General features: G+C 41.8%; 1 protein-coding gene across 1 annotated transcript in view; it reads right to left on the reverse strand.

The window, feature by feature from the left end:
- The window catches only part of TTC27 (tetratricopeptide repeat domain 27), a 795,933-nt gene that overhangs the window by 445,919 nt on the left and 328,982 nt on the right, over positions 1 to 21,032 (reverse strand). Inside the window, exon 9 of the mRNA XM_073627729.1 lies at positions 10,409 to 10,521. Coding sequence (XP_073483830.1) covers positions 10,409 to 10,521 — 113 coding nt within the window. The remainder of the gene's footprint in view (positions 1 to 10,408; positions 10,522 to 21,032) is intronic.

Here is a 21,032-nt window from a genome sequence, read left to right on the forward strand (position 1 = left end):
ACCTTAACATGGGAGGGGTGGACCTCAATGACCAGTTGTTGGCGCCGTACCTAGTTGCCCATAAGGCCAGACGCTGGTACAAAAAAGTGTCTGTTTATTTATTTCAATTGGCTTTGCTGAACGCTTATGTGCTATACAGAGATTCAGGATGGACTGTATTCTTCCTTAGATTCCAGGAAGAGATCGTCAGAGCCCTTCTGTTTCCAGACGGTGCTCCACCTCACCTTCCCCAACCAAATGCAGTAAGCCGGCAGCATGAGAGGCATTTTCTTTATGTCCTCCCGAGTACCCCTACCCAACGAGCCCCCCAAAAAAGATGTTGTGTCTGCAGCAAGCGCGGATATAGGCGTGACACCCGCCATTATTGTCCCTCCTGTCCTGACAATCCTGGTCTTTGCATTGGTGAATGTTTTGAACGCTACCATACACTAGTTGAGTATTAGCGTAGGGTACAGCACTGCACAGACTAGGACACACTTTCACAGGGTCTCCCAAGATGCCATCGCATTTTAAGAGACCCGAATTGTTATTATGTTTTTATCATGTTTGCTTTATAGGTATGCAATTTTTTTTTATACTTTACGGTTTAATGTGTTTTATTGTTAACCATTTTTTTGTTTTCCGGTACGTCATAAAGCTGCAGAGCGGATTTATTTATCTTGACAGCAACAGCATTTGCTCCCACGATACATAAAGCAGTGACTCCAGTGCTGTCGGAGGTGATTTCACCACCACAGTTACATACTTCAGCATATATGCCGAAGCATGGGGGCAGCAGAGGGCGGAGGAGCGATTTGCTCCTAACTTTTGCGGGAGGATGCCCCCATGCTTCGGTATATATATATTTTAGGCACAGGTTGCGTTAAAGGTTTTATTTTTTACTATTTTTTTTGTATTTGCTTTGCAGGTATGGTAAGTCTTACTGTTATACTGTAATGTTACTTTGTTTTATTGTTAACAATCATTTGCTTAGCAGGTACGCCATTCAGTTGCAGCGCGGATTTATTTATCTTGACAGCAACAGCATTTGCTCTCACGATACATAAAGCCGTGACTCCAGCGCTGTCGGAGGTGATTTCACCAAAACAGTTACATACTTCAGCATATGTGCCGAAGCATGGGGGCAGCAGAGGGTGGAGGAGCAATTTTCTCCTAACTTTTGCGGGAGGATGCCCCCATGCTTCGGCATATATATACGGTGCATGTATGGCCATCATTAGAAGTGGGTGGATGAAGGGATGTATTCTAATGGTGGGCATACCCACCGATCAATCTCTTTTTTTCATGCAGCCCACAGGCTGCATGAAAAAAAGGTTTACAATATATGCCCAACAAGGACCAGCAACGTACTGGTATGTTGCTGGACTTTGAGTGGTTATACCAGAATGATGCCTGCAGGTTTAGGTATCATCTTGGTATCATTCTTTTCAGCCAGCGGTCGACTTTCATGTAAAAGCAATCCTAGTGGCTAATTAGCCTCTAGACTGCTTTTACAAGCAGTGGGAGGGAATGCCCCCCCCCCACCGTCTTCCATGTTTTTCCCTGGCTCTCCTGTCCCAACAGGGAACCTGAGAATGCAGCCAGTGATTCAGCCAGCTGACCATAGAGCTGATCAGAGGCCAGAATGGCTCCAAACATCTCTATGGCATAAGAAACTGGAAGCTACGAGCATTTCATGACTTAGATTCCACCGGATGTAAACAGCGCCATTGGGAAATTGGGAAAGCATTTTATCACACCGATCTTGGTGTGGTCAGACCCCAAATTTTTCAAAAAAGAGTACCTGTCACTACCTATTGCTATCATAGGGGATATTTACATTCCCTGAGATAACAATAAAAATGATTAAAAAAAATTAAAAAAAATGAAAGGAACAGTTTAAAAATAAGATAAAAAAGCAAAAAAATAATAAAGAAAAAAAAAAAAAAAAAAAAAAGCACCCCTGTCCCCCCCTGCTCTCACGCAAAGGTGAACACAGGCGTCGGTCTGGCGTCAAATGTAAACAGCAATTGCACCATACATGTGAGGTATCACCACGAAGGTCAGATCGAGGGCAGTAATTTTAGCAGTAGACCTTCTCTGTAAATCTAAAGTGGTAACCTGTAAAGGCTTTTAATAGCTTTTAAAAATGTATTTAGTTTGTCGCCACTGCACGTTTGTGCGCAATTTTAAAGCATGTCATGTTTGGTATCCATGTACTCGGCCTAACATCATCTTTTTTATTTTCATCAAACATTTGGGCAATATAGTGTGTTTTAGTGCATTAAAATTTTAAAAAGTGTGTTTTTTCCCCCAAAAAATGCGTTTGAAAAATCGCTGCGCAAATACTGTGTGAAAAAAAAAATGAAACACCCACCATTTTAATCTGTAGGGCATTTGCCTTAAAAAATATATAATGTTTTGGGGTTCAAAGTAATTTTCTTGCAAAAAAAAATAATTTTTTCATGTAAACAAAAAGTGTCAGAAAGGGCTTTGTCTTCAAGTGGTTAGAAGAGTGGGTGATGTGTGACATAAGCTTCTAAATGTTGTGCATAAAATGCCAGGACAGTTCAAAACCCCCTCAAATGACCCCATTTTGGAAAGCAGACACCCCAAGCTATTTGCTGAGAGGTCTGTCGAGTCCATGGAATATTTTATATTGTGACACAGGAAAAAGACAAATTTTTTTTGCACAAAGTTATCACTAAATGATATATTGCTCAAACATGCCATGGGAATGTGTGAAATTAAACCCCAAAATACATTCTGTTGCTTCTCCTGAGTAGGGGGATACCACATGTATGAGACTTTTTGGGAGCCTAGCCGCGTACGGGACCCCGAAAACCAAGCACCACCTTCAGGCTTTCTAAGGGCGTAAATTTTTGATTTCACTCTTCACTGCCTATCACAGTTTCGGAGGCCATGGAATGCCCAGGTGGCACAAAACCCCCCCAAATGACCCTATTTTGGAAAGTAGACACACTTAGACACATTTAGTGACAACTTTGTGCAAAAAAAAAAAAAAAAAGTTTGTCATTCTCCTGCAACTTGTGGCAAAATATAAAATATTCCATGGACTCAACATGCCTCTCAGCAAATAGCTTGGGGCGTCTACTTTCCAAAATGAGGTCATTTAGGGGGGTTTCGTGCCATCTTGGCATTTTATGGCCTTCAAAACTTCGATAGGTAGTGAGGAGTAATATAAAAAATGTACGCCCTTAGAAATCCTGAAGGCGGTGCTTGGTTTTGGTACCACGTACACGGCTAGGCTCCCAAAAAGTCACACACATGTGGTATCCCTGTACTCAGGAGAAGCAGCAGAATGTATTTTGGGGCGTAATTCCACATATGCTCATGGCATGTTTGAGCAATATATCATTTAGTGACAACTTTTTGTAATTTTTTTTTTTTTTGTCATTATTCAATCACTTGGGACAAAAAAAAATAATATTCAATGGGCTCAACGTGCCTCTCGGAAATTTGCTTGGGGTGTCTACTTTCCAAAATGGTGTAATTTACACTTTAAAAGGAGATTGGACACCTTTATAAGTAAACAGAAAAACCCTCAAAGTTCCTTACTCAAAACATGTGAATAAAAGATAAAGATGAAATACAAACTTTGCGCAGGTTTTTTTTTTTTATTCATAGTTCGCTTATTTTTCATTTTCCTCTGAAGGAAAAAAGTAATACAGTAAAACCTTAGATTGTGAGCATAATTTGTTCCAGAAACATGCTTGTAATCCAAAGCACTAGTATATCAAAGCGAATATCCCCATAAAAAATAACGGAAACTAAAAGTATTCGTTCAACAACCATTTGCTTATAGGTCCTTAAGTTTATAGTACATATAAAAAGATTATAGCAATGTGACCAGGCTGTGTAACCATAAAATGTCCACCCCACAAATGAATCCTCCACAAGGGGTATAGAAGCAAAATCCATTAGAAACTACAGAGTATAAAAGAGAAAAGTGCTGCCTCTAAGTGTAGCAATATGGTAACATTTAATGAAGGTACAACATTTAGCAACTCGCATAGTCGATTAACCACTTCAGCCCTGGAAGGATTTACCCCCTGCCTGACCAGAGCACTTTTTACAATTTGGCACTGCGTTGCTTTAACTGCTAATTGCGCGGTCATGCAACGCTGTACCCAAACAAAATTTGCGTCCTTTTCTTCCCACAAATAGAGCTTTCTTTTGATGGTATTTGATCATCTCTGCCGTTTTTATTTTTTGCGCTATAAACGGAAAAAGACAGAAAATTTTGAAAAAAAATGATATTTTCTACTTTTTGTTATAAAAAAAAATCCAATAAACTCAATTTTAGTCATACATTTAGGCCAAAAATGTATTCAGCCACGTCTTTGGTAAAAAAAATGTCAATAAGCGTATATTTTTTGGTTTGGGCAAAAGTTATAGCGTCTACAAACTAGGGTACATTTTCTGGAATTTACAAAGCTTTTATTTTATGACTGCCTATGTCATTTCTTGAGGTGCTAAAATGGCAGGGCAGTACAACCCCCCCCCCCCAAATGACACAATTTTGGAAAGTAGACACCCCAAGGAAGTTGCTGAGAGGCATGTTGAGCCCATTGAATATTATTTTTTTTTGTCCCAAGTGATTAATGACAAAAAAAAAAATTACAAAAAGTTGTCACTAAATGATATATTGCTCACACAGGCCATGGGCATATGTGGAACTGCACCTCAAAATACATTCAGCTGCTTCTCCTGAGTATGGGGATACCACATGTGTGGGACTTTTTGGGAGCCTAGCCGCGTACGGGGCCCCGAAAACCAATCACCGCCTTCAGGATTTCTAAGGGCGTAAATTTTTTATTTTACTCCTCACTACCTATCACAGTTTTGAAGGCCATAAAATGCCCAGATGGCACAAACCCCCCCAAATGACCCCATTTTGGAAAGTAGACACCCCAAGCTATTTGCTGAGATGCATGTTGAGTCCATGGAATATTTTAAATTTTGACACAAGTTGCGGGAAAGTGACAATTTTTTTTTTTTTTTTTTGCACAAAGTTGTCACTAAGTGATATATTGCTCACACAGGCCATGGGCATATGTGGAATTGCACCCCAAAATACATTCAGCTGCTTCTCCTGAGTACGGGGATACCACATGTGTGGGACTTTTTGGGAGCCTAGCCGCGTACGGGGCCCAAAAACCAATCACCGCCTTCAGGATTTCTAAGGGCGTAAATTTTTTATTTCACTCTTCACTGCCTATCACAGTTTCGGAGGCCATGGAATGCCCAGGTGGCACAAACCCCTCCCAAATGACCCCATTTTGGAAAGTAGACACCCCAAGCTATTTGCGGAGAGGCATGGTGAGTATTTTGCAGCTCTCATTTCTTTTTGAAAATGAAGAAAGAGAAGAAAAAAAAAAAAAAAAAATTTTTTTTCTTTTTTCAATTTTCAAAGTGACAAAAAGTGAGGTCTGCAAAATACTCACTATACCTCTCAGCAAATAGCTTGGGGTGTCTACTTTCCAAAATAGGGTCATTTGGGGGGGGGTTGTGCCACCTGGGCATTCCATGGCCTCCGAAACTGTGATAGGCAGTGAAGAGTGAAATCAGAAATTTACGCCCTTAGAAAGCCTGAAGGTGGTGCTTGGTTTTCGGGGTCCCGTACGTGGCTAGGCTCCCAAAAAGTCTCACACATGTGGTATCCCCATACTCAGGAGAAGCAACAGAATGTATTTTGGGGTGTAATTTCACATATTCCCATGGCATGTTTGAGCAATATATCATTTAGTGACAACTTTGTTCAAAAAAAAAAAATTTGTCTTTTTCCCGCAACTTGTGTCACAATATAAAATATTCCATGGACTCGACATGCCTCTCAGCAAATAGCTTGGGGTGTCTACTTTCCAAAATGGGGTCATTTGGGGGGATTTGAACTGTCCTGTCATTTTATGCACAACATTTAGAAGCTTATGCCACACATCACCCACTCTTCTAACCACTTGAAGACAAAGCCCTTTCTGACACTTTTTGTTTAATTTTCTTGCAAAAAAAAATATTTTTTTCATGTACTTTGAACCCCCAAACATTATATATATTTTTTTAAAGCAAATGCCCTACAGATTAAAATGGTGGGTGTTTCATTTTTTTTTCACACAGCGCAGCGATTTTTCAAACGCATTTTTTTGGGAAAAAAAAACACTTTTTTAAATTTTAATGCACTAAAACACACTATATTGCCCAAATGTTTGATGAAATAAAAAAGATGATCTTAGGCCGAGTACATGGATACCAAAGATGACATGCTTTAAATTGCGCACAAACGTGCAGTGGCGACAAACTGAATACATTTTTAAAAGCCTTTACAGGTTACCACTTTAGATTTACAGAGGAGGTCTACTGCTAAAATTACTGCCCTCGATCTGACCTTCGCGGCGATACCTCACATGCATGGTGCAATTGCTGTTTACATTTGACGCAAGACCGACGCTTGCGTTCGCCTTTGCACGAGAGCAGGGGGGGACAGGGGTGCTTTTTTTTTTGTTGTTTTATCCTATTTTAAACTGTTCCTTTCATTTTTTTTTAATCATTTTTATTGTTATCTCAGGGAATGTAAATATCACCTATGATAGCAATAGGTAGTGACAGGTACTATTTTTGAAAAAATTGGGGTCAATTAGACCCTAGATCTCTCCTCTGCCCTCAAAGCACCTGACCACACCAAGATCGGTGTGATAAAATGCCTTCCCAATTTCCCAATGGCACTGTTTACATCCGGCGAAATCTAAGTCATGAAATGCTCGTAGCTTCCGGTTTCTTAGGCCATAGAGATGTTTGGAGCCACTCTGGTCTCTGATCAGCTCTATGGTCAGCTGGCTGAATCACCGGCTGCATTCTCAGGTTCCCCCTTGGGACAGGAGAGCCAGAGAAAAACATGGAAGATGGTGGGGGGGGCATTCCCTCCCACTGCTTGTAAAAGCAGTCTAGAAGCTAATTAGCCGCTAGGATTGCTTTTTGCATGAAAGCCAACCACTGGCTGAAAAGAATGATACCAAGATAATACCTAAACCTGCAGGCATCATTCTGGTATAACCACTCAAAGTCCAGCAACATATCAGTACTTTGCTGGTCCTTGTTGGGCATACATTGTAATCTTTTTTTTTTTTTCATGCATCCTGTGGGCTGAACGAAAAAAGGAGATTGATCGGTGGGTATGCCCACCATTAGAATACCTCCCTTCATCCACCCACTTCTAATGATGGGCATACATGCACAATTTATATATGCCGAAGCATGGGGGCATCCTCCCACAAAAGGTAGGAGCAAATCGCTCCTCCGCCCCCATGCTTCGGCATATATCACCTCTGCTGGAGTCACGGCTTTATATATCGTGGGAGCAAACGCTGTTGCTGTCAAGATAAATAAATCCGCGCTGCAGCTGAATGGCGTACCTGAAGTCAAAAAAATGGTTAACAATAAAACACAGTAAACAGTAAAGTATATACATGATAAAACATAATAACAATAAAACATTGCAGAATAGAATACAGTAAAAAAGAGCAGAACAATAGAGAGAGAATAGAGAGAGAGAGAGAGAGAGAGAGAGAGAGAACAATAAAACGACAACTATTTTTTTTTTTTTTTTTATATATATATATTTTTTTTTTTTTACACTTTTTTTTCTTGTAACTGTAACTTTTGTAACTGTAACCGGTTTCAGGTTCGGGTCTCTCAAAATGCGATGGCATTTTGGGAGACCCTGTGAAAGTGTATCTAGTCTGTGCAATGCTGTACGCTAATACTCAACTAGTGTATGGTAGCGTTCAAAACATTCACCAATGCAAAGACCTGGATTGTCAGGACAGGAGGGACAATAATAGCAGGTGTCACGCCTATATCCGCGCTTGCTGCAGACACGACATCTTTTTTTGGGGGGGTTCGTTGGGTAGGGTTACTCGGGAGAAAAATGCCTCTCATGCAGCCGACTGCATTTGGTTGGGGATGTGAATGGGGGAAGTACGGGTGCTGCAGAAGTGGTGGGGTCCCAATTAGGATTGGCGAATGCAGCAGGAAGGGCATTATGGGCACGACGGGCCTGTGTTTGTCTTCTTCTTGGTGGTAGCGGGACACTACTTGTGCTTGCCACCTCACCAGCTTGAACTGCACTTATGGGACTCGCTACGTCACCAAGTGTTACTGCAGTGCTGGTTTGACTACGACCGGGGTGTACTAGGCCACTGGTGCTTGCCAGTTCACCAAAACACTACCAAAAAAACTGTTAGCGATTGCAGGGATCAGGCCTGATCTAAACGCTGCAGTTATGCGTTTAGTGTTTTGTAAGTGACGGTGATCGATCGATACTGCACTTGGGTGGGCTGGGTTGGGCGGAGGGGCAAAACGCAGGTGCTAGCAGGTATCTGGGCTGATCCCGCTAACACTGCGTTTTTGGGAACCTTAAACTGCTGGGGACGCTAGTATAGATCTGATCGGATCAGATATTGATCCGTTCAGATACTATACCACTAAGGGAGGTGTACGGTGCGTGCGTGGGTGTTAGCGCTACTGGCACTAACCTGACGCTGCCTGGGGCTGGTGCTTACCAGTTCACTAAAACGCTACCAAAAAAACAGTTAGCGATCGCAGGGATCAGGCCTGACTCTGCGAACGCTGCAGTTATGCGTTTAGTGTGTTGTAAGTGACAGTGATCGATTGATCGATCGATACTGCACTTGGGTGAGCTGGGCTGGGCGGAGGGGCAAAACGCAGGTGCTAGCAGGTATCTGGACTGATCCCGCTAACACTGCGTTTTTGGGAAGCCTAAACTGCTGGGGACGCTAGTATAGATCTGATCGGATCAGATATTGATCCGTTCAGATACTATACCACTAAGGGAGGTGTATGGTGCGTGCGTGGGTGTTAGCGGTACTGGCGCTAACCTGACGCTGCCTGGGGCGACGCAGACCCTATCTGATCCTAAAACCTAACTTATATCACCGCCGGGCGATCAGGGGGCTAAACCTTTATTAGGTAATAAACGCCGGGTGCCCTGACACTATAAAATATAAACTAACTAACCAGCGTCACCCGTAACAGTTATACGGTGATCACTGGTGAAAGGGTTAACTAGGGGGCAATCAAGGGGTTTATTAGGTAGTATATAGGGGTCCCTGACGCTATAAAATGCTGACGGCGAACCTATATATTTACCTCCCTAACTAGCGTCACCAGTGACAATAATACAGCGATCAGAAAAATGATCGCTTAGTGACACTAGTGACGGGGGGTGATCAAGGGGTTAAAACTTTGTTAGGGGGGTACCCTAGACCTAAAGAAGGGGGCTAACACTAACTGCCCTACCACACTAACTGTTACAAACTGACACCAATGCAGTAATCAGAAAAAAAAAAACTGCTTGGTGTCACTGTGACGGGGGGGGGGGGGGGGGGGAGAGCATGCCTGGCGTGTTCTACTGTGTGTGTTGGGCACTCACATCGATGTCTTCTCTCCTCGGCGCCGGAACGGAAAATACCGAGCCGAGGAGAGATTACATCACTTCCTCTGCCGCTGTTTACTATACAGCAGCAGAGGAAGGATTTCATTGGCTGGGAGTGATCGCGAGGGGGGGCCATGAATGGATGGCCTCCCCCTCACCTCTGATCGCTCCCGGACAGAAGCTGACCGCCTCGGGCATCGGACCCCCCACCCGCGGGAGGCAGATCACATACAGGTACGTGATTTTGCCTGCCCGTGCCATTCTGCCGCAGTATATCTGCGTGAGGCGATCGGCAAGTGGTTAAAAGAGGCACATCTAAGTATGCAGGCATCCGGGTAAAGCTGTACAGATTGACCATTCTCTGCACCGCTGACTCTCACCATTGTCAGTCTGCAATTGTGACCGGAAAGACTACCCTGCAGTAAAGCGATATGAAAGCGTGGCTTGAACCGCCTGTAGAGTGCAGAGTGGAAGGGATGATGGCGGTGAGAAAGATGGTTTATGTGGACAGCTTTACACCAGATGCCTGCATACTTAGATGTGCCTCTTTTAATCATCAACCATGTGAGTTGCCAAATGTAACTTCATTAAATGTAACCATATTGCTACACTTGGAGGCGCCTCTCTTCTCTTTTATACTCAGTTGTGACATAACACTACTTGTATACCCGCTTGTATATCAAGTCAAAATATATAAAAAAAAATGTTGCTTGTCTTGCAAAACGCTATCAAACCAAGGTTTTACTGTATTTGGATACTAGTAATTCTAATGAATTTTAATTAAGTGGTAAATGTTCTCTCAGTACTACAGGAAAAGCAATAGGATTTCCATATTGTATCTTTCTAAATGAAACACATTCTACACTATTTAAAATATTTAATCACGTTACAACAAGGTGACATTTATTTTCAAAATCATAAAAAAAACATGTTCAGTATAATGAAATTATCACTTACCAGACTCCCAAAATAAGGGCCAGCTCCTCTGCACACAAGTCAGGCATCTGGAACTGATCAGGATCTACTAACTTGATTTTATTAAGAACTGTGTCATCTTGCAATTCATGGTTCTGTCAGTGAAAAGTTCAATATTAGAAAAAATTGTAGACACAGTGACCTGATAACATCACACAATACTTCATTTAACGATAAGATAGCCAACATGTGGTTCTCCCCACTGTGAATTACAAGTACCTCTGAGTTCATTTAGTTATATTAAAAAAAAAGACAACTACAAAGAATACAGTGGGATTGATACACAAAAATATTATGCCCCGTACACACGGTCGGACATTGATCGGACATTCCGACAACAAAATCCTAGGATTTTTTCCGACGGATGTTGGCTCAAACTTGTCTTGCATACACACGGTCGCACAAAGTTGTCGGAAAATCCGATCGTTCTGAACGCGGTGACGTAAAACACGTACGTTGGGACTATAAACTGGGCAGTAGCCAATAGCTTTCATCTCTTTATTTATTCTGAGCATGCGTGGCACTTTGTGCGTCGGATTTGTGTACACACGATCGAAAATTCCGACAACGTATTTTGTTGTCGGAAAATTTTATAGCCTGCTCTCAAACTTTGTGTGTCGGAAAATCCGATGGAAAATGTGTGATGGAGCCTACACACGGTCGGAATTTCCGACAACAAGGTCCTATCCGACCGTGTGTACGGTGCATTACAAACAGAAAAATGGAGAGCATTTTCCATACCTAGTGATCAGAATCCAACCCACACTTTTGTAGAATGCAAAGCAAGAAAAAAATGTCCTTGCTATTGAGCTCAATTCACTGAGTCTTTCCATTCAGTTCTATGGCATGCAGGTTCAAGTGTCCCCAAGACAGACGTTGTATCTGCTCTCTCGGCATATCAGAAAATGAACAACTCTGACTCCCCCAGCTACCAAGATCCTTCTAAACACATTCCAGCCTGCAACCTGTAGATTTAAGCATTTGTTAACCTAAAAAAAATAAAAAAATAAAAAAAATGCTCCTTTTCCTTTAAAGCATGGATAACAGCAAAGCGCTGTTGTAGTGTAATTTGTTCCTTTCTATGTTCTAAAATACCTAGTTGATCCTGCCTGTTCCTGTGCCCCCCTGTGTGAACTGACCACAGTATACATGGCTGCTGATCCATGATACCGTGGTAATTTACGTGCTTCCGTCATCCCACTGTGTTCTGAATGTGTCTGCCCCTTTCCCCCTCCCTCCCTGCCTGTCAGCTCTAGTCTGTGTCTACAGAGCCGATCTGCTCCCCACCCCTCCCCTCTCGCATCTATTCCACTGCAATACATATCCTCGATACTTGTATCCTCCCTGCGTTATACAGCTATAAAACACTGTGTCCCTTTTCTTTAAATTCTAATCCCAAATACCCTCTTTCACAGTGTCGCTCTGCGGTCACATGACCTTCCTCTGCTGGCTGTCTGACCTTGGTGGGTAATCTCAGCCCCTCCCACAGCTCTCCTGAGATCGGGGAAGGAGAGCGGAGGGAGGTCACGTGAGTGCAGGGCGGCGAAAGAAGGTATTTGGCATTAGAATTATAAAAAAAACTGACACACACTACTTTATAAGTATATAAAGCAGAGCGGATACAAGTATCGCATATATGTGACTTCACAACCTTTTTAACATCACCCTGTACAATACTCCTTGCTAAAGGAACATGATTCTACATTTCCCCTCTAAAAGCTAGCAGGGGTGCATGGCTGCGATCTGTCAGGCCATTTGGTCACTAACTTAGTAATTATATGAAGTCTGAAGGTTCATCTCACAAAAAATACATGCCACTGCAGCCTTAAGATGACAGTGTGCCTTTAAGTCATATACGTAGAAAAAAAAAAAAATAATATATATACATACATACATATATATACATATATACACAAACACAGTGCTTTGCAAACGTATTCACCCCCCGTGGCTTTTTCCCTATTTTCTTACATTACAGCCTTTAGTTCAATGTTTTTTTTTAATCTAAATTATATGTGGTGGATCAGAACACAATAGTCTTAGTTGGTGAAGTAAAATTAGAAAAATATATACATAAAACTATATTTCAGAAATAAAAAAACGATAATTGGCATGTGCGTATGTATTCACCCCTTTTGTTGTGAATCCCATAAAAAGCTCTGGTGCAACAATTACCTTCAGAAGTCACATAATTAGTGAAATGATGTCAACCTGTGTGCAATGTACGTGTCACATGATCTGTCATTACATAAACAGTACACGCCTTCTGAAAGGCCCCAGAGGCTGCAACACCTAAGCAAGAGGCACCACTAAACAAACACTGCCATGAAGACTAACAAACTCTCCAAACAAGTAAGGGACAATGTTGTTGAGAAGTACACGTCAGTGTTAGGTTAAAAAAAAATATCCAAATCTTTGATGATCCTTAGGAGCACCATCAATTCTATCATAACCAAATGGAAAGAACATGGCACAATAGCATACCTGCCAAGAGACGGCCGCACACAAAAACTCACGGACCGGGCAAGGAGGGCATTAATCAGAGAGGCAGCACAGAGACCTAAGGTAACCCTGGAGGAGATGCAAAGTTCCACAGCAGAGGCTTGAGTATCTGTACATAGGACGACAATAAGACGTACGCTCCATAGAGTTGGGCTTTATGGCAGAGTGGCTAGAAGAAAGACATTACTTTCAGCGAAAAACAAAATGGCACTTTTTGAGTTTGCGAAAAGGCATGTGGGAGACTCCCAAAATGTATGGAGGAAGGTGCTCTGGTCTGATGAGACTAAAATTCAACTTTTTGGCCATCAAAGAAAACGCTATGTCTGGCGTTTTTCAGCAGTCGGGACTGGAAAACTGGTCAGAGTTGAGGAAAAGATGGATGGTGCTAAATACAGGGATATACTCGAGCAAAACCTGTACCACTCTGTGTGAGATTTGAGGCTAGGACGGAGGTTCACCTTCCAGCAGGACAAGGACCCCAAACACACTGCTAAAGCAACACTTGAGTGGTTTAAGGGGAAACAAGTAAATGTGTTGGAATGGCCTAGTCAAAGCCCAGACCTTAATCCAATAGAAAATCTGTGGTCAGAATTAAAGACTGCTGTTCACAAGCACAAACCATCCAAATTGAAGGAGCTGGAGCAGTTTTGCAAGGCGGAATGGGCAAAAATCCCAGTGGTAAGATGTGGCAAGCTCATAGAGACTCATAGAGCAGCAACTTGGAGCTGTGATAGCCGCAAAAGGTGGCTCTACAAAGTATTGACTTTAGGGGGGTGAAAAGTTATGAACTTTGACTTTTTCTGTTATTTTGTCCTATTTATTGTTTGCTTCACAATAAAAAAAAAAATCTTCAAAGTTGTGAGCATGTTCTGTAAATTTAAATGATGCAAATCCTTAAACAATCCATGTTAATTCCAGGTTGTGAGGCAACAAAACATGAAAAATGCCAAGGGGTGGTGAATACTTTTGCAAGGCACTGTGTGTGTGTGTGTGTGTGTGTGTGTGTGTGTGTGTGTGTGTGTGTGTGTGTGTGTGTGTGTGTGTATATATACATACACACACACAGTATCTCACAAAAGTGGGTACACCCATCACATTATTGTAAATATATTTTATTATATATTTTCATGTGACAACACTGAAGAAATGACACTTTGCTACAATGTAAAGTACTGAGTGTATAGCTTGTATAACAGTGTAAATTTGCTGTCTCTTCAAAATAACTCAAAACAGCCATTAATGTCTAAACCGCTGGCAACAAAAGTGAGTACACACCTAAGTGCAAATGTCCAAATTGGGCCCACATTGTCCATATTTTGTGTGGCCACCATTATTTTCCAGCACTGCCTTAACCCTCTTGGGCATGGAGTTGTCCAGAGCTTTACAGGTTGCCACTGGAGTCCTCTTCCACTCCTCCATGATGACATTACAGAGCTGGTGGATGTTAGAGACCTTGCGCTCCTCCACCTTCTGTTTGAGGATGCCCCACAGATGCTCAATAGGGTTTAGGTCTGGAGACATGCTTGGCCAGTCCATCACCTTTACCCTCAGCTTCTTTAGCAAGGCAGTGGTCATCTTGGAGGCGTGTGTGGGGTCATTATGTTGGAATACTGCCCTGCGGCCCAGTCTCTGAAGGGAGGGGATCATGCTCTGCTTCAGAATGTCACAGTACATGTTGACATTCATGGTTCCCTCATTGAACTGTAGCTCCCCAGTGCTGGCAGCACTCATGCAGCCCCAGATCATGACACTCCCACTACCATGCTTGACTGTAGGCAAGACGCACTTGTTTTTGTTCTCCTCACCTGGTTGCCACCACACATGCTTGACACCATCTGAACCAAATAAGTTTATCTTGGTCTCATCAGACCACAGGACATCGTTCCAGTAATCCATGTCCTTAGTCTGCTTGTCTTCAGCAAACTGTTAGCGGGCTTTCTTGTGCATCATCATTAGTAGATGCTTCCTTCTCGGACGACAGCCATGCAGACCAATTTGATGCAGTGTTCAGCGTATGGTCTGAGCACTGACAGGCTGACACCCCCCACCCCTTCAACCTCTGCAGCAATGCTAGCAGCACTCATATGTCTATTTCCCAAAGACAACATCTGGATATGATGCTGAGTACGTGCACTCAGCTTCTTCGGTCGACCATGGCGAGGCCTGTTCTGAGTGTAACCTGTTCTGTTAAACCGCTGTATGGTCTATTTTTATGTAGAGCAACAATTCTTTTTTCAGATCCTCAGAGAGTTCTTTGCCATGAGGTGCCATATTGAACTTTCAGTGGCCAGTATGAGAGAGTGAGAGTGATAACACCAAATTTAACACACCTGCACCCCATTCACACCTGAGACCTTGTAACACTAATGAGTCACATGACACCAGGGAGTGAAAATGGCTAATTGGGCCCAATTTGGACATTTTCACTTAGGGGTGTACTCTCTTTTGTTGCCAGCGATTTTGACATTAATGGCTGTGTGTTGAGTTATTTTGAGGGGACAGCAAATTTACAGTTATAGAAAATTACACACTCACTACTTTACATTGTAGCAAAGTGTAATTTCTTCAGTGATGTCATATGTAAAAGATATAATAAAATATTTACAAAAATGTGAGAGGTGTACTCATTTTTATGAGATACTGTGGATATAAAAAGTCTACACACCCCACAGGTTTCTGTGATGTAAAAAATGAGACAAAGAAATCATATCAGAACTTTTTCCACCTTTTAATGTGACCTCTAAACTGTACAACTTAATTGAAAAAAAAAAATGAATTTTTTTTTTTTGTAGGGGGGGGGGGGGTTAAAAAATAAAATAATGTGGTTGCATACAACTTATAATTGGGGATGTAGTTGTGTTTAGAATTAAGCAATCACATTCAAACTCATGATAAATAGAAGTCAGTACCCACCTGGCATAATTTACAGTGCCTCTGATTAACCCCAAAAAGTTCGGCTGTTCTGGTAGGTCTTTCCTGACATTTATTTAGTTGCATTCTACAGCAAAAGCCATTGTCCACAGAGAGCTTGCAATGCATCAGAGGGATCTCATTGTTAAAAGGTATTAGTCAGAAGAAGGATACAAAAGAATTTCCAAGGCATTAGATATACCATGGAACAAAGTGAAGACAGTCACCATTAAGTGGGGAAAATATAGCACAACAGTGACATTACCAAGAACTGGATGTCCCTCCAAAATTGATGAAAAGACAAGAAGAAAACTGGTCAGGGAGGCTGCCAAGAGGCCTACATCAGCATTAAAGGATCTGCAGAAATATCTGGCAAGTACTAGCTGTGTGGTACATGTGACAACAATCTCCCGTATTCTTCATATGTCTGGGCTATGGAGTAGAGTGGCAATATGGAAGCCTTTTCTTTTGAAGAAAAACATCCAAGCCCAGCTAAATTTAGCAAAAACACATCTGAAGTCTCCCAAATGCTTGTGGGAAAATGTGCTATCGTCTGATGAAACCAAGGCTGATTTTTTTTGGCTATAATTCCAAAAGATATGTTTGGTGCAAAAACAACATTGCACATCGCCAAAAGAACATCAGCATGGTGGTGGCAGCATCATGCTTTGGGGTTGTTTTCTTCAGCTGGAACAGGGGCCTTAGTCAAGACAGAGGGAATTATGAACAGTTCCAAAAAACAGTCCATATTGGCACAAAACATTCAGGCTTCTGCTAGAAAGCTGAACATGAAGAGGAACTTCATCTTTCAGCATGACAATAACTCAAAGCATACATCCATATCAACAGAGGAATGACTTCACCAGAAACAGATTAACGTTTTGAAATGGCCCAGACCTGAATCTAATTGAAAATCTGTGGCGTGATCTGAAGAGGGTTGTGTACAGGAGATGTCCTCGCAATCTGACAGATGTCAAGATGTGCCATGCTGATAGACTCATACCCAAAAAGACTGAGTATTGTAATAAAATCAAAAGGTGATGCAACAAAGTATTAGTTTAAGGGTATGCACACTTATGCAACCATATTATTTTAGTTTTTTAATTTTACTTCCCTCCACCTAAAGGATTTCAGTCTGTTATTCAATTGAGTTGTACAGTTTATAGGTCACATTAAAAGTGGAAGAAGTTCTGAAAAGATTTATCTTTGTCTCATTTTTTTTTTACATCACAGAAACCTGACATTTTACCAGGACTTTTTATATCCACTGTATGTGTATATACAGTGTGGACGGAAAGTATTCAGACCCCCTTAAATTTTTCACTCTTTGTTATATTGCAGCCATTTGTTAAAATCATTTAAGTTCATTTTTTTACTCATTAACGTACACGCAGCACCCCATATTGACAGAAAAACACAGAATTGTTGACATTTTTGCAGATTTATAAAAAAAGAAAAACTGAAATATCACATGGTCCTAAGTATTCAGACCCTTTGCTCAGTATTTAGTAGAAGCACCCTTTTGATCTAATACAGCCATGAGTCTTTTTGGGAAAGATGCAACAAGTTTTTCACACCTGGATTTGGGGATCCTCTGCCATTCCTCCTTGCAGATCCTCTCCAGTTCTGTCAGGTTGGATGGTAAACGTTGGTGGACAGCCATTTTTAGGTCTCTCCAGGGATGCTCAATTGGGTTTAAGTCAGGGCTCTGGCTGGGCCATTCAAGAACAGAAACAGAGTTGTTGTGAAGCCACTCCTTCGTTATTTTAGCTGTGTGCTTAGGGTCATTGTCTTGTTTGAAGGTAAACCTTCAGCCCAGTCTGAGGTCCTGAGCACTCTGGAGAAGGTTTTCATCCAGGATATCCCTGTACTTGGCTGCATTCATCTTTACCTCGATTGCAACCAGTCATCCTGTCCCTGCAGCTGAAAAACACCCCCACAGCATGATGCTGCCACCACCATGCTTCATTGTTGGGACTGTATTGGACAGGTGATGAGCAGTGCCTGGTTTTCTCCACACATACCGCTTAGAATTAAGGCCAAAAAGTTTCTATCTTGGTCTCATCAGACCAGAGAATCTTATTTCTCACCATCTTAGAGTCTTTCAGTTTTTTTTTTAGCAAACGCCATGCGGGCTTTCATGTGTCTTGCACTGAAGAGAGGCTTCTGTCGGGCCACTCTGCCATAAAGTCCCGACTGGTGGAGGGCTACAGTGATGGTTGACTTTCTACAACTTTCTACCATCCCCCGACTGCATCTCTGGAGCTCAGCCACAGTGATCTTTGGGTTCTTCTTTACCTCTCTCACCAAGGCTCTTCTCCCCCGATAGCTCAGTTTGGCCGGACGGCCAGCTCTAGGAAGGGTTCTGGTCATCCCAAACCTCTTTCATTTAAGGATTATGGAGGCCACTGTGTTCTTAGGAACCTTATGTGCAGCAGAAATTTTTTTGTAACCTTGGCCTGATCTGTGCCTTGCCACAATTCTGTTTCTGAGCTCTTCAGGCAGTTCCTTTGACCTCATGATTGTCATTTGCTCTGACAAGCACTGTGAGCTGTAAGGTCTTATATAGACAGGTGTGTGGCTTTCCTAATCAAGTCCAATCAGTATAATCAAACACAGCTGGACTCAAATGAAGGTGTAGAATCATCTCAAGGATGATCAGAAGAAATGGACACCACCTGAATTAAATATATGAGTATGACAGATAAGGGTCTGAATACTTAGGACCATGTGATATTTCAGTTTTTCTTTTTTAATAAATCTGCAAAAATGTCAAAAATTCTGTGTTTTTCTGTCAATATGGGGTGCTGTGTGTACATTAATAAGGAAAAAAAATGAACTTAAATGATTTTAGCAAATGGCTGCAATATAACAAAGAGAGAAAAATTTAAGGGGGTCTGAATACTTTCCGTCCCCACTGTATATACGCATACAGTTGTAAGAGGGATGTAGCTGTGCAACTACATTATTTTAGTTTATTATTTTTACTTCCCCCCAAAAAGATTTTCGTTTGTTTTTCAATTGAGTTGTAAAATTTATAGGTCACTTTAAAGGTGGAAAAAGTTCTAAAATTATTTATCTTTGTCTCTATTTTTATATCACAGAAACCTGACATTTTAACAGTGGTGTGTAAACATTTATATCCACTGTATATATACAGTATATGTAAAATTGTGGCTATACAGCCATTCGATCACTTTTACAGGTAGTGGAAAGGCATGCTTCCCTCTCCCGCTGCTGCCTTTCCCGGGATCTCCTGTCCAAGCTGAGGCGAAGAGGATTTTGTCACTTCCGGTTTTGGTTCTTTGTTTACTGGCCTGTTACTGGTTAGTGAAGCAGCCAATCAGAGCAACCTGTGTCTGAGCAGCTGCATTGGAGGCCAGAGGAGAGATCTGGGGTCTCCATAAAGAGGACCTCTCATGGCCCCTGCTATCACATAGGATGTTGTTTATCCCTTGTGATAGCAATAAGGTTGATTCAAAAAAATTACAGATTAAAGGGACAGCATAAAAAAAGTTTTAAGGAAGGATTTACCCCCTTCCTGACCAGAGCACTTTTTACAATTTGGCACTGCGTCGCTTTAACTGCTAATTGCGCGGTCATGCAATGCTGTACCCAAACGAAATTTGCGTCCTTTTCTTCACACAAATAGAGCTTTCTTTTGATGGTATTTGATAACCTCTGCCGTTTTTATTTTTTGCGCTATAAACGAAAAAAGATCGAAAATTTTGAAACAAAAATGATATTTTCTACTTTTTGTTATAAAAAAAAAAATCCAATAAACTAAATTTTAGTCATACATTTAGGCCAAAATGTATTCAGCCACATGTCTTTGGTAAAAAAAAATGTCAATAAGTGTATATTTATTGGTTTGCGCAAAAGTTATAGCGTCTACAAACTAGGGTACATTTTCTGGAATTTACACAGCCTTTAATTTATGACTGCCTATGTCATTTCTTGAGGTGCTAAAATGGCAGGGCAGTACACCCCCCCCCCCCAAATGACCCCATTTTGGAAAGTAGACACCCCAAGGAAATTGCTGAGAGGCATGTTGAGCCCATTGAATATTAATTTTTTTTGTCCCAAGTGATTGAATAATGACAAAAAAAAAAATGTACAAACAGTTGTCACTAAATGATATATTGCTCACACAGGCCATGGGCATATGTGGAATTGCACCCCAAAATACATTCAGCTGCTTCTACTGAGTACAGGGATACCACATGTGTGGGACTTTTTGGGAGCCTAGCCGCGTACGGGGCCCCGAATACCAATCACGGCCTTCAGGATTTCTAAGGGCGTAAATTTTGATTTCACTCCTCACTACCTATCACAGTTTTGAAGGCCATAAAATGCCCAGATGGCACTACCCAAGCCCCCCCCCCCCATGACCCCATTTTGGAAAGTAGACACCTCAAGCTATTTGCCGAGTGGCATGTTGAGTCCATGGAATATTTTATATTTTGACACAAATTGCGGGAAAGTGACAATTTTTTTTTTTTTTGCACAAATTTGTCACTAAATTATATATTGCTCACACAGGCCATGGGCATATGTGGAATTGCACCCCAAAATACATTTAGCTGCTTCTCCTGAGTATGGGGATACCACATGTGTGGGACTTTTTGGGAGCCTAGCTGCGTACGGGGCTCCGAAAACCAATCACCGCCTTCAGGATTTCTAAGGGCGTAAATTTTTGATTTCACTCTTCACTGCCTATCACAGTTTCGGAGGCCATGGAATGCCCAGGTGGCACAAACCCCCCCCAAATGACCCCATTTTGGAAAGTAGACACCCCAAGCTATTTGCTGAGAGGCATGGTGAGTATTTTGCAGCTCTCATTTCTTTTTGAAAATGAAGAAAGACAAGAAAAGAAAATTTTTTTATTCTTTTTTCAATTTTCAAAACTTTGTGACAAAAAGTGAGGTCTGCAAAATACTCACTATACCTCTCAGCAAATAGCTTGGGGTGTCTACTTTCCAAAATAGGGTCATTTAGGGGGGGGGGTTGTGCCACCTGGGCATTCCATGGCCTCCGAAACTGTGATAGGCAGTGAAGAGTGAAATCAAAAATGTACGCCCTTAGAAAGCCTGAAGGTGGTGATTGGATTTCGGGGTCCCGTACGTGGCTAGGTTCCCAAAAAGTCTCACACATGTGGTATCCCCATACTCAGGAGAAGCAGCTAAATGTATTT

The sequence above is a fragment of the Aquarana catesbeiana genome, linkage group LG04 (genome assembly GCF_042186555.1).
Source record: "Aquarana catesbeiana isolate 2022-GZ linkage group LG04, ASM4218655v1, whole genome shotgun sequence".
NCBI lineage: Eukaryota > Metazoa > Chordata > Amphibia > Anura > Ranidae > Aquarana > Aquarana catesbeiana.